We start from the raw sequence: 14,502 nt of genomic DNA on the forward strand, positions 1-14,502 counted from the left end.
TAGGTTTTGTACTTGTCAAAAGATTCATTGTACAATGAATCAATATAACAACCAAAGAAGCAGGCCCACGGGAATGTTGACATTAGCTGATTAAGAGTTTAATTAAAAACAAAGAAAAAACCCTTTTTGGAAGTGCTTTTTGCTGTTTGTCACAGGTGTTTCTGTCAAACAGGTGTTGTCCCTTGTAACTGGATGTGTATCCTTAAAGGTTAAATTAATCGACTTTACGTTTAACTGTGGCTGTTTTTCACTAGCTATGCAGCTTCTATTGATGACATACTGGAGGAAGAGGAGCACTATGCAGACCAGCTGAAGGAGTATCTCTTCTATGCTGAAGCACTGCGGTATGTACAGAAGTCTAGAGCTCAAAAAGGAAGCTGTAGTCCTTTTCTCTAATGTGATGTTGATGTTTAATTTAGTCTGGTATCCTCTTGTGTTCTCTGAGAAGAGGAAATTCCAGTGTTGTGGAGTCTCCAGGTTCTTGTTTCTTATTCTGCTGACTTGCACTCGATTGCCATGTGAGTAGCAATACAAATTTGAACTGATCTGCTCAGTAGTGAAAAGACAGAAATGTTAGAATCTGTATACTATAGAAGAAAATGCTGTTTATTCCTCTGGTTCCACTGTTACCTTGGCTTTTGGTGTAATAGTGCCCCAATGTGTTGAAAGCTCCAGCTTTCAAATGAGATAGGCCAAACAGAGCTGTTACAGCCATTATAAGTTCCAACTTTCAAAGTGCCCAGCATAACTTTCATCTGCTGCACAGTCTTGTGCATTTAAATACCAACTTTTTGTTTTGTTTTATGTTAGTCTTTGTCAGTCACCCCTAACAGGCATGGACACAAAAGCAAATTGCTTTATGCTGCAAGGCTGTGCCTAAAGCTATTGTGCTTTACAAGGGTTGGCTCTGAACCTCTTGCAGAGGTCCAGTAATGAATTGGGTTGGCGAGTGCAGGGGCTTCTGTGTGGGAACGTGGAGTGCTGGTAGCCTCTCCTGGGAGACAAACGTGCATCTGGCTGTGCAGTACGGATGCAGCATCACCAGCCCACACAGGACTGGGAGTTACTGCAGGTGGTCAGAGGAAACTCCTCTTTTCCAGATGAAAGGCACTGTATGAGTCTAGAAGCAGTTTCTTGTTTCATTGTTTAAGAAAGAAAATGTGATGAATTTTATGATTGATTGATAGATTGCTGCTGTGACAGGTACCTTCTCCAAGAATCTTTTGTCAAAGCTGTGATATTTCTGTAATGTATTTTGAATTAAACTGTTTTACAATGGTGTCCTTAAGGAGGTGGTAGGGCTTGTATTGCTGAGTGTATCTTGGAATGATTCTATAAAGGGAAGCAGAATGCTGTTGTACTAAGAACTTTATACTTTGATGCAAGCTTGCTTAACTGCAGCATTTGAAGAGTTATGCAGTCTGTGATAGGGCTGTTGAATTTGGGCTAGATGAATAGTTAGGGGTGCTTCCTGTCAAAAAGCAAACAAAACATGATGTTATTTGTAAAGTGTAAAAGGAGGGAAACATAGCAAAACAGTATTTCATGACAGATCTTTCATTACTTACTTTTCAGGGCAGTTTGCAGGAAGCATGAACTAATGCAATATGATTTGGAAATGGCTGCACAGGACTTAACATCTAAGAAACAGCAGTGTGAGGAGCTGGCAACAGGAGTGAGTCTTTTTCCACTTTCTTCTCCAAGATACTGGAGATTCTGAATTTATTTTTTACTTGAGCCAAGTTACTTAGAATGATATTTAAATGGCACCAGCATGCTGGCTGCTGCTTTTGAGAAGTGGTATCATATGAGCTGGAGACATGTGAGGTTTAAAGTAACTTGGTTCTTGGAGACCTAAACTGTTTGTGCCGAATGTCTTTTATTGAATACTGAGCAAGTAAAAGGTTGCAGTAAATATGACTAGAGCAAAGTAACACACTGTCTATGGACAACTCTATCCTAAAGATGAAAATGTTGGGAATTCTGAAAGACTTCCTTTGCCTTTTGAACAAGGCAAAGGGTGGTTGTTATTGATATGTTGTGTTAGTCCATTTTATATGGGAGATAACATTACCTAAAATATTATCTGAAAATGGTAACTGACAGTTTTAGAATTTTTCATGTTGCTCTTGGATCTATTGATCCTCTTTATGGAATGCCTATATGGCTTTTGTTTCTCTTAGTTTCTTTCCTAATTCACTTACTAGGAAGGATGCTCTGAAAGTTCAACCTTGTCAGCCTTAAAGTGTTTGAACATCAAATTACCTCCTCCCCACTTTGCTTAGTCTAACCTGAGTCACCAGAACTACTTATCAAATAATGAAATGGAAATTGAAGCAAAAATATCAGCCAAATAGTAAGCACAAATTCCAATAAAAGTCACCTGATGTCCTGTGGCTGTGCTCAGAACATGCCAAACCTAGAGTATCCTTGTTTTTTGTAGACTGTGAGAACCTTCTCCCTGAAGGGGATGACCAGCAAGCTCTTTGGGCAAGAAACCCCTGAGCAGAGGGAAGCCAAGATAAAGGTTCTAGAAGAGCAGATACAGGAAGGAGAAGAGCAACTGAAGTCTAAAAATCTGGAGGGCAGGTAAATGGACTTCACTATTTCAAAGAAAACACAGGGCTTGTCTTAGCAAAAGTCCTTGACTGGATTCTCTTGAAGGTGTTTGCATTTTATAAGTGTTTTTAATATATTCTTGGTGTTTATGAGCTGTCTATAAAAGCTCCTGTCAGCTGCAAGTTGTGAAATAAAGTGCAGTACATGCAGTTAGCTTCTGGTCTGAGGTATGGCTTATGTAAAACCTGATGACTTTCCCAGTTACTGAGCCCACTCTAATGGCTGGCTTGCATGCTTTTATGTTCCACTAGTAATATATTTAGCAGGTGGGCTTGGAGGTCTGCAGCTGAATAGGCTGAGACTCAAAGGCTGATTTGCTTCAAATACAGTATTTAGTTTGGTTTATGTGTAAGGGTGCTGAGCCTATATTCTGCAACTTCTCCTATGGGGTACACCTTACTCCTGTTTGAAAGAGATTAGAAGGTATGGGGAGTTGTGTTTGGCTAACTGCTTCTTGGTGCTCTAATGAAATTTTCTTCAGGTATGCAAAAATTAAAAATAGGAACTAACATTCTTAAAGCAATGGGATTTTTGTCAAAACATGTCTGTCATATAACACAAGGGGTAAACGTGGTATCTCCTGATGTGTTAGCATTAGAGCTAGAAAGATAAGACTAGTTCATGAATAGTTCAAAGCAACAACACTCAGTAAATGCAATATCTTAATAATTTTGGCAGATGTATTCGAGATGTGCTTTTGTAGCTCTGGAAGCAATTTTCAAGTGAATGCTAGTCCAGCACAGATGAAAGTAGGAATTACAGATATATGCCTCCATTTTAGTTAAGGAGACCTGGCTACACATCACCAAACCAACAAAATTAATTTCTGAAGTGAATTACCCGAGTTAAATTTGCATTGTAAATGTTTATTGTACTTGACTGTCTCATATTCTGACAAACAAGTGAGTTTTCACACTGAAGAGATGAAGATTCTGACTTGACAATTGAAAAAGAAACATGCAGTGTTGTGTACTGAATGTTGGCATAATTAGTTATCCCAACAGAATCTGAAGGAAAAAGTATATTCCGATTTATGGTGGTTCTATGGCAATGATACTTCCTGGGGAAAAAACGCCAAAAATAGCAAACATCCTAATGTATCCTGTGAAACTCTAGGTCAAAAACCTTAAAAAGAAGGTGGAGAATTAGGTAGTGGTGCCAGTTGTAAAATGAGGACACTGAGGGATGCATAATATTTGCAGGACTTTGATTTACTGACTGAAAGATGGAGCACTCTGTCATACACAGCTTCTCTGCTGAGGGTGGAACATGTAAAACTCTTTCTAACAGAAATCATTGCTTTGAATTTCAGAGACTTTGTGAAAAGTGCCTGGGCTGACATTGAACGGTTTAAAGAGCAGAAGAATCATGATTTGAAGGAGGCACTTATAAGCTATGCTGTTATGCAGATTAGCATGTGCAAAAAGGTACGTGTGGCTTGGGAAAGGCTGGCCCAGTGTGTTTGTCCTGTCAGTAGAGGGGCAGATGCACTGTCAGTAACTGGGAACATGGCAGTCACCGAAGATTGGAAGTCACTCCCATAAAACCTCCCACATAGTCTATCCTCTTGAGCTCAGTGACATGTTAATGTTGAGATAGATACAGATATAAAATAGACTGGGTGGTCCAATTTCAATATGGTCTTTGCCTTCTTCTCTGAAGTTCTGTGGGACTTCTTTGTAGAGTCTTCTGTTGAAGAAAGTTGAGGATGAGTTTTGCAAATAGAGTATATTCCCACCTATTGATTTTTAACTGTTTTTTTTAAAGGGAATTCAGGTTTGGACAAATGCAAAGGAATGCTTCAGCAAGATGTGACAATCTGGAAATGAATTCCTCCTCCAAGTGCCAGAGAACGGAAGCACAGTGTATAACACCAATGTTATATTGCTACATGACTTACTTACAAATCATGAAATAAATGTAATTGTTAATAAAGGATGAAAAGGACATGTTGTTAAGTGTTTAGCCCTGACTGCCACTTCTGTGGCACGTTTTATATGTGGTAGCAAAGAATGCAGGGGTAAAAGAGTTACTGAAAACTACAGCTCTGTGTTGGGACAAAAGTATTGGGAAAGTTATCCAGAAAGTATGAACTAAACTGTTCAGAGACTTGTGAAACACCATGCTCTGTAATGTGTAGATCACTTCCAGATGCCCTTCTTTCCAACCCTTGCTGTTTAGAATTTTTAATGCTCAAGGGTGCTTTGGTTTTATAATGGGGCACACAGTTGTGTTCTTGAGGTCTACGCCATAAGAGGACAAAAAATGAAATACTGTAATGCCTAGAGTTCATATTTAAATGCCTTTGCATGTCCGTAGAGAAATACATTTTTCCAGAGTTCAGGTTAAGCAGTCTCAAGCTCCTGAGATGTTTGAAACTCTCTACAGTAGAGGTGTTGTACAGTGGTTTGATAACAATATTCTGCATTTACTGGTTCCCACTTCAGTTTTGATACGGGCATTGATTTCTTACTAAACTTCTTCCTGCAAGTAAAGGCAACTAGTGATCCAGCTGAGCAGAAAAACCAAAGTCAAAGCTGGTAAGAAGCAGATGCAACTTCTCTTTGGTTGTTTGGAACCTGTTTACACATGGTGTGAATCTGGCCTGTGGCACCTGTAACTGAAGTGGTTTGGTTCTTAAACAAACAGTTCTTAATGAAGGTGCTGAAATAATAAACCTGGTGCAGCTTCTGTCATACTTCAGAGCAGTGATGTGCAGAACCCACAATGAACCAAGGTGTCTGTTTGGCCCTTGTGATGATGTTTCAGTGTGTGTGAGTGTGTGTACATGTGTAATATACACACCTGTATAACATGATTTGCAGTTACAGGATGTACATTAAATGTTTCCAATTATGAAAATCTCTTACCACTGTCTAATACTGGGCTTTTTCTACATCTTTACTGAAAGTTCCTGAAGTCTTGTGGAATTTGTCAGACTTGATTGGTAGTCCTGAAGGAAGCTTTGTAATAATCTGTTGAAAAGTGTATTTAATTATTTTGGATTATAACACTATCCTGATTTTTTTTTTTGTAAGAGATACTCCCAAAAGTCCTTAAATGTTCTTTTGATAAAACTATCTAAATGTATTTACTGGTATGTCCCATGTTACTTTTGTCTCTTCGACCTTTCTTTTCTATAAAACCTTTGTAAAGAATGCATATGTCTGGTGCACACTACAGCTTAAAACTCTGAAGGAAAGTGCTGGTACTCTGAAAACCTGTGTTGGCTTTTCCAAAGCATGAGACAGTGACATGCCTGGCTGAGAGATGAAGTTGGGCACAAAGAGGTCTCTTCCTTTAAACATTGGAGGAACATTGTTCCATTCAGGGGTTGCAGTGTCCGTTCTGATGCAGGCTGAAGGACTCTCACATTCCAAACCAAGAAGTTGCACACTTGATGTATTCAGTAAACCTTCTAAAAGAGTGGTGCCTTAATACAATACCATGAGGCGCTCAGAGTAGGTATTTTTCATGCACTTTGATTTTTGGTAGATCTTTCTGGTGCCTCCTTCCACATGTCACTTGCTGTACAGCTCATTAAATGTATTAGTATGCCTTTTTTTCCTTGCTAGTTGTACTAAAATTTAAGAAGGGAACAAAACAGTTCTTGTAAGTTTTGTGCCAAATAAGATAAATAAAATTGCTCTTTGATATTTTTGTTATGGTTTTTTTTGTAAAAAACTGTCCTTCCTATTTTGAAGACTGCTGTTTGATTTCTTGAAAGTGGTTCTTGTCCATTTTCGCTCTCAAGTGGCCTCCAAATTTAGGTTTAAAATTTGGTGAACTGTGCACAGCTATCCGTTTAGGTAGGGACATAGTGCTAAGGCCAAAATTAGATGCTTGCTATAAGTCAGCTGTGTGAATTTCATGTGTGTCTCCATCTAGTTAAGAGAAGATGCTTTTGAAGACATTTTGCATTTGTGAAATTATGTGAAAGGCAAATTAATGGTAATTTGCAATAACTTTGTTTCTTTTACTTCTGTCTTTCCAGGAAAGCATTGCATGTGGTCTGTGTAACTGGGAATTATAGCAAACTGTGAATGGTTCTCCTCCTCTTTTAGGTTTTCAACTTTTTAAGGTGAAACCAGCCAGCTAAGGGCTGTTTCCATGTGGGTAACAGAGCCCACATGACAGATGTACACTTGCAAAGTGTGCATTTTTCCAGTTACAATGTGGATTTAACTCCTGTAACTCGTTCCACTTTGCCAGTTATCCAATAAACATCAAAAATTGGTGCCTTGAGAATGAGGTAGGAAGAACATTTTAACTTAATCTCGACAAAATGTGTGTATTTAAATGTTTACCTGAAAATGTTTACTTGCCTGGATCACCTGATCTGCTGATCCTGGTGCTTCTGACCCAGGAAGCTTTGCTGGCTGGATTATCACTGCTCATGCTATCTCTGACCTGCCCCATTAATAGCAGGACCTTGTCTTGTCAGAGCATTTTAGTTGCTACTGTTTGTTACTGAAGTGTAGCAGGGGTGATGGAGCCAACTGCAATGGAAAGGTGGAGTTTTACAAACTCTCTTTTTTTAATGCATTATTTCAATATCTGGCACATCAGCCCAAGCAGTGTTAACCTGGCAGCTGTGTGCAGGGACTACCTTGGCAGGCACAGAGCAAATCTTGGCGCTCGAGCCACACTGAGGAGCTTGCCTTGTGCAGGTGAGCCAGAGGAAAGTCTTGGCTCTGGCCAAACACACAGCAGAGCCAGCAGAGCAAGGCTGCAGTCCCAGAGCACTGCAGCTCAGGGTATCACTCTCCCTGTATCTCTCTCCCTACCACTGAAATTCCTTTGTTCATCTTGGTTCAAGAACTGAGATACACTTTCTAATCTTACCTAAAGATGACACAGAATGAAGCTGTCTTCATTCCCTGTGCTTGTCCCACAATGGCAGGGCAGGGCTCTAATCCAGGTGTCCTTGTGCCTCCTGTTCTGCCTATCCCTGGTGCCTCAGACTTGTGTTTTCCTGCAGAGCTCTGTGGGGAAGCACAACGTGTAATGAAAATCCCCACACAGGGCCGCTCTAGAAATAATGCAAAGAGAGGAAGCATGTGGAATGGGAGCTGGGAAGCTTGGAGCACAGGCCTTGGTGTGAAATTCAAGTACAACACACCTGGATGTCACCAGTAAAAGCAGTTGCCTTTGTAAGCAGTCACTTTGCTGCTGCCCTGAGTCCATGTCTGATCCTGCCTGGCAGGCTTCCCCAGCAGAGCTGTGACAGGGACATGTCCCTAAGGATGTCACTCAGTCTGTCCCCTGAGAGACCCTTGGCAAAAGCACTGTGAGTTGCTTTGTTCTGTGGGCAGCGCCGGGGGCGGGCAGGGTGCTCACTGCAGCTGTGAGCAGAGAGGTGTCTCTCTTCAGTGACAGAGGCTTGGTTGTCCCTCCAGCTGAAACAGTGTCACCTGTGTCCCCTCCACAACAGCATTGCCATGGGTACGTACCATGGGAAGCCTGGAGAGCCTCAAGCTTCTGCTTAAGCAAAGGATTGTGACCCTCTGGCTGCTGTGTTCTGGTGCTTCCTGGTGATACAGTGTTATCAAAAGGATTTTGTGATTCTGACTTTCTGAAGGGTCAAATGCAGAGGAGAAACTTGTTTGTTTGTTTTGTTGGTTGGTTTTGTTTGTTTGTTTTACTGGCTTCCTTTTGAACAGTTTACATGGACTGGCCTTCCTAATGCTGTGTTTTCTTCAACAAGAATCTTTTGCTCTGACTGCTTGTAGAACAAATCTAAAACGTGAAACAAACACAAATCGGGAAGGAATTTGGGTTGTTTTGGAGGAAAACAGCTTCAGACAGTAGAAGTACAGAGTATTTGGAAGTAAGGAGAGATGGTGCCATGCCCGGACAGGTAAGGATGGGGTGAAGCTGCGCATGAGGGCAGACAGATTTTGAGAAGAGATACACAAGAGGGTGAGGAGATGAGACAGGGAAGAAGGACAGCAGAGATGGGATGGGTGGTGGAACTGGAGAGGAGAACAGATGGAAAGCTTCTGTACCTGCAGGCTGGGCTGTGCAGGAAAAGGGAAAAGCAGCTCTGTGTGGTCCTTGTTTTGGAGAAGAAAAGAAAGTGAGGAAGATGAAAGCAGGAGGTAAGGAGGTTTTAAAATCTGTCAAAGACAACTATATAATACTAATGGTATGATAATCTCTGATTATCGTGATATCATGATAATCTCTGACTGAAATTTGTAGAGATGACTGTGATCTTGAAGCTGAGTTCAACACTGATAATGGTGTGTCATTGGTCAGAAGGAGAGATTTAATTCTGTCTAATGTTTTGTATCTATGTTTAATATGGTAGTTTTCACCTTCCTGAATAAATAAAACAGGAGAAGAAGCTTTAGTCTTCAAAAACCCAGCATAAACTTTGTGGGCACCCCAATCCTATAATCACCAGCATAATCAACCATGGGATCTGGGGGCTTGCTGTCTGATGCAGCTCTAAAAGAGGCTGCCCCAACAAGCCAGGGACTACAATTAATAAATAACTTCTTCATCTGTAGCAAACATGTTCTGTTATCTGTGGATATTTGTGGCATGTGATAACACTGATTATATTCTCTTCAGAATGCAGCTGTAAGTGGCCGCAGAAGATGAAAAGTGGTGAGGCTCCCCGGGACGCAGAGGTGGAAAATGATGCAGTCGGAGGGAAAAGGCAACCCCGACCGCCCTCTGGTGGGTCTCCAGCAGGAGCTCGCAGGGCCCGGGATGCGGGATCCCGCTGCGGGAGCGAGGTCAAGGCCACCTTGTCCCCTCCTGCCCTGCAGAGGTTCGAGAGCAATGCAACAGCCGTGGTGTAACTGAAGCCTAAATACAGCGGGATGTGTGATCTGGAGCAGTTTTCCACGCAGGATTTAGTGCTGAGTTTGTGTCCTGCTGTAGCTTGCTGTTAATAATACAGTGTATTACGCTGTGATTTGCAGCTTGGGTGCCCTTTGGCACAAGCACTGCTGTGAGTTGGAATCAGAGGTTTCTGAGCTAGCAGTATTTTTTACTTATTTATTTATTTTTAATAACTGCTTGGATGTGGTGCCAGCTGCATGATCAGTAGCAATGATCTGCCACTGTGCAAGCTGCAGTCCTGTGTAAGAGAAGGCAAAGTCACCCTGCCCCGGTGCTGCTTTGAATGAGGTTTTTCTGAAGTGTGCGCTCTCCAAGTCTCATGGTGGTTGTTCCTGGGGCTAAAAGGATAGACTTCATTTCCAGTCTCCTTTGTTTTGGTTAGATTCCAAGCCCAGTGCTGGTGGCTTCTGCCTGCTCACCTCTGATGGCCCCGCAGACACTGGATGCTCAGAGGGCAGCAGGGGAGAGCTGTGGGCTCCTTGTGCTGCAGCAAGATCCCTCCTAGGCCACACGACTGAGCTGTGCATCCCATCTGCCATTTGCCAACCTGAAGTGGGTGTTGCAACAGCCACAGCAGCGTTCCCACTCCTGTGTGGCATTCCCTGTACTCTGCCGTGGATTGTGTTTGCCACTGGGTCATCCTGCTCATTCTAAGCTACCTTTGGTGTTCCTGCTGTTGTTCAGAGTGGCTCTTCCCCCAGCCTGACCACTCTGGGGCTGCCTGGAGCCGTGCAGGGCCTGCCACTGACCTGCTCCTTGCTTCCTTCAGGTGATTCATCACTGCTTCCCAGAAGCACAGCCTCCTCTTCCAGTGGTTCCCTAATCCTTTCCACCTCCATCTCACCCGTGTCTCAGTAATGCTCTTACCGCCCAGGCTGTCAGTAAGGACTCTGACCAGCCCAGAGCCAACGGGAGAACACAGCAGGACCCTGCTTCCCTAAACAGTTCCCATTCCAGTCGCATCCTGGAGGCTTTGACCAGATTTCAGTTTCTTTTAAGGAATGCTAGGCTGGCTTTCTGATTCAGAGTGGGACTGGCCCAGCTGGAGGGAGGAGAGCTGCAATGCAGTGGATTGCTGCATTAATACTATTGCTCCATCAAGGAAGCTGTAATCTCTTAAAATGAGAATTAATTTGACAAGATTTGTTTTTCATGAACACGTTGATTGGCGTTAATCTCTTTTAGCTCTGTATCAACTATTCTTTTCCCAGGGATTAGCTTCAGACTGACAGGCCTCTAGTAATTCAGTCTCTGTAGTTATATACTTTTATAAACAGACAAAACACCAGCCTTCTTTTAGACTTGTGGAATTTCTCCTGAAATCCAAGAACTGTTGAAAATCAACATCCATGGTTCAGACACCTGTTATGGTGGGACTTCTATAAGCTTGAGAAAAAGCTACAAGGATCTGGAGATACAGGCATTAATTTAAGCAGCTAATGTCTAGTGCTGCACCCTGGGTGTGTCTTGGGAGAAAATATCCCATTGTGATGGAGCTAAGGCACAGCTATGGTTGATGAAGAGCATGCACAGACCATGGTTTAGTTTTAGCATCCTCCTAAATGAAGTGAAAAGCATATTCTTGTGTAGTTTAACACATTATTACATTATAGCTCTATGCTGTTGCTGAAGTTTGACTCTCTGACATCTCAGAATGAAAGTGAGGAATTAACCTTTGAACCATGTAAAGTGTCAGGAATATTCACAGATGGAGCGAACTCATTTGTGAACTAGGAGTAGCCAAACTATTAGAGGAGATCAGGGATCCTCCTTTCAATATTTGAAATCATTCTCAGTGTCAAATCTTCCCAAAGAACATCTTGCTTCCTTAAAGGTAATTGATCTTTCCTAACCTCTAATTTCTCTTTATGGTTGGCTTTAGCATTCCTCCCCTCTACCTAATACTTTACCTGGTTATATTTGTCCTGTAAGCCTGGACAGGGATTTGAACATGTGCTGCCTTTTTCAGTTTCAGGGCACTTACTTAAAATATCCAGAAATAATTGCTGGTGATCATTCACTTTCTGTTCGAACTCCTTCACCCTGCTGATGTAGTTACTACTATTTTTAGCTTTAAAATGCTAAATACATAGTGCTTAGCTGGGCTTTTTCTGTTTCCTACCAACAAATATAATGAATTCGATTACAAGGCAATTTAGTGTTTGCTGGGTTTCAGGTTATTTTTCAATTTGAAAACATTTCCTTTTTCTCTCTCGTGTGACATCCACTGTGGAGCTTCCTGGGCTGGAGTTCAATGAAGGTGATGATGATAAGTAAAATAAAGTGATGTTTGCCAGCACATATGTGAGTGGCAGGACAGATGCCTCCATGCTGGTCCTTGGCAGATGGTTCTGGGGAATTATTGACTCGACCCAGGTAATGTTTCTCCTTTCCCCTTATGTCCAGTTACTGGAGGCAGGATGGCTTTGGCATTGCAGTGCTGCAGATTCCCAGCAGACACACAGGGATCAGGGAGCTGGGTCTGATGGAGATGCTCCTGGAGGGTCACAGGGCAACAGGTTCCTGGTTTGGGGGTGCTGACAGGATTTGTCTGGTTTCAGGGGAGCAGAGGGTAGTGAGCAGCTGTAGGACCCCACCTTTGGGAGCTAATAACCTCAGTGTTGTAACATCCCTCTTTGAGTAGGCAGGTAAGGATGTAGAGGGGAAATTAGCTGTTAATAGGAGCACAGCTGGAGATATGCAGGGGGAAGAAACCAGAGCTCTGTTTCAGAGCCCAGCTGGAGGTTTGGGTAAGGCTGTGTTTGGCAAACACTCTCTCAGCTGGCAGAAGAGTTTTTAAATTTGGCCTCCAGGACTGACTTTCACGTGAATCTGCCATGATCAGCAGCCGAGTTGGGGTTACTTTTTCCATCTGAGGAACAACATGTGGGATGCAAGAGCTCTGTCTTGAGCAACAGAGCTGAGAGTTGGTGCCTCAGGTTAGAGTGGCCTGTGTGGGGTGTGGTGGCAGTTTTTGGGGTGCTGGGCAGATTGAGCTGCCTGAGCAGGTAGACAGGGTTGTGGGTTCAAAAGTGGTTCCTGACATCTTTGCCAGAGGATGAACCTTTCCTCTCTTGTCACCTACCTTTCCATTGGTATTGATGCTTTGGCATGTGAATCTTTTCACCAGGTGTTGGTAACACCCTTGTGCTAAGTTTGTGCCTGCAAATGTGTCATGACTTGATTTTATGTGTTACCTACTCTGTAGCATGGTGCAGGCAGCTGGCCCCTTTGCTTCATTGCTTTTGTTCTGAACACTCCAGCTCCACAACTGTTCCCCTTCAGCCTCCTTTCATGCTGGTTCAATCCCTTCAAACTTGTTTAGTCTGACTGAGCCTGATGCTCAGAAAATTTGGGGGGCTCCTACTGTGGCCATCCACAGCACACAGCCTTCCCACTGGAAGAAGGTGCCACAAAACCTTTATCTCTCACTTAAAATGCAACTGCACCCATGATTTCTTTCTGGTTTTCCTATCCATTGGTTAAGGATGGAAAGGATCTCAGTAAATGTTGCTGAGATATCTGCTTCTTCGTGTTGTGCAGTCCTCTAAGTCCTCACCAACACTCCCAGCCTCCTGGGATGTACGTTGGTAGGGATGGCACTGCTTCTTTACAGGTGGCTCCATAATTAGCTGTCCCTGGAAACATAAGCTTAATTACATTTTATGTACTGGCTCTAGAGAGGCAGGAACTGTGTCCCTTGAAGGACGTTCTTCTGTTATCCAGAAATTGGTGGTTTTTTGCAGTGGCTAAAGAGCTCTCAGGCAGCATGGATTTCCTTTCAGATTGGGTTGAGCATTGACCGTCAGCGATGCTTCTTGTCCCACCATTTGTATTCCTGCCATTTCCTCTTCTGTCTCCAGCCAACAGTGCTTTGTCCTTTCGTCTCTAAAAACTGCAGAGACTCTTGCTTAGCTTTGATATGACCCATGTCCCCACTGGTCACTTTTCATTTTTTCCCTCGTTTTCCTTACAGAGCAAGCGGCAAGTCCTCTCTGGCTGGCTTGTCCAGGAATTCTTCAACCACTGCATCAATGCTTCTCTTCCAAAGCACTGATTTTCTTGTAGCAAGGTGAGCAGCATTCACTTTGGAGGAACCTCTCCTGCTGCAGGACAGTGATGTGGAACACAGCAGCAGGCAAGAGGTGCACTTCCCCCACTGGAATATCCTTTTCATATCACACAGCTGTCCCTGAGCAGGGACATTTCTGGATCCAATGAGTGGAAAAGCAAACTGTGGCTGTATGGGAACTCTAAATCCAGTTATTAGATTGCCATAATCTGTGGAAAGAAGGGAAAATAAAGCACAAACCGTGAAATAGCCTCCTCTTGCAGACTGAATGTGCCATTGTTGTAGTCCCTTGGGTCAACACACACCCAAGATGTTCCTTCACTTCCAGGTGTTTGAAGAGGGTAATATTTGGAAGAACAAATTCTGCTGAGTGTAAGAGTTCAGTCTGACTTACATGTCCCAGAAGTCAGTAATTCTGGAGTAATTTCAGTGTAGCATCCCTGGGTGCTGAGTGTAAGAGAGAGTCGGTCACATCCCCAGGTAGGTGTTTCAGGCAGGTTAAAAGAATTGCTCCTTGGAGATCCCTCTCTGTCTGCCTTGACTGCACAGGGAGTTGCAGAGAGATAATTAGATTTCAGATGTAGTCTACCCTAAATAAGGAACAGAAGCAGCAGTGGATTTCTGTGGGTTTGCTTTTCGTTTTGGCCTCTTTTTGTTGGTAAAAATTAGAAAGTGGGAATTTTACAGAGCCTTCTTGGATTTGGTCCAGAAACAGTAGATTTGTTGTTCTCTAGGAAAAGGAACCCCTCTCTTATAGATGTTGTTTTTTCTCTCTGCTTGGGAAAAAAAAAAATAGTAGTTTGCGGGTCTGTGTCCCTGCAGCACCTGGGTTTATCTGCTTGGACCGCAGGACATTAATCCCAGAGGAACCAGGTGCTGCCTGGAGAGCTGGGTGTTGTTCGCTCCCGGGGATGGCTGTGGGCTGGCAAAGAAGAGTCAGCTGGTGCTATCTGGGC

At 43.0% G+C, this 14,502-nt stretch overlaps 1 protein-coding gene across 3 annotated transcripts in view; it reads left to right on the top strand.

The window, feature by feature from the left end:
* Nucleotides 1-6,273, top strand: part of SNX4 (sorting nexin 4) — a 32,612-nt gene extending 26,339 nt beyond the window's left edge. For all 3 annotated transcript variants that reach the window (XM_068195320.1, XM_068195321.1, XM_068195322.1), the window contains exons 10-14: nucleotides 255-344; nucleotides 1,576-1,675; nucleotides 2,444-2,589; nucleotides 3,932-4,046; nucleotides 4,387-6,273. In XM_068195320.1, coding sequence (XP_068051421.1) covers nucleotides 255-344; nucleotides 1,576-1,675; nucleotides 2,444-2,589; nucleotides 3,932-4,046; nucleotides 4,387-4,434 — 499 coding nt within the window. In that variant the 3' untranslated portion in view covers nucleotides 4,435-6,273. The remainder of the gene's footprint in view (nucleotides 1-254; nucleotides 345-1,575; nucleotides 1,676-2,443; nucleotides 2,590-3,931; nucleotides 4,047-4,386) is intronic.
* The last annotated feature ends 8,229 nt before the right edge of the window (nucleotides 6,274-14,502 follow it).

This window comes from Anomalospiza imberbis, chromosome 7, assembly GCF_031753505.1.
Source record: "Anomalospiza imberbis isolate Cuckoo-Finch-1a 21T00152 chromosome 7, ASM3175350v1, whole genome shotgun sequence".
In the NCBI taxonomy this organism is placed as follows: domain Eukaryota; kingdom Metazoa; phylum Chordata; class Aves; order Passeriformes; family Viduidae; genus Anomalospiza; species Anomalospiza imberbis.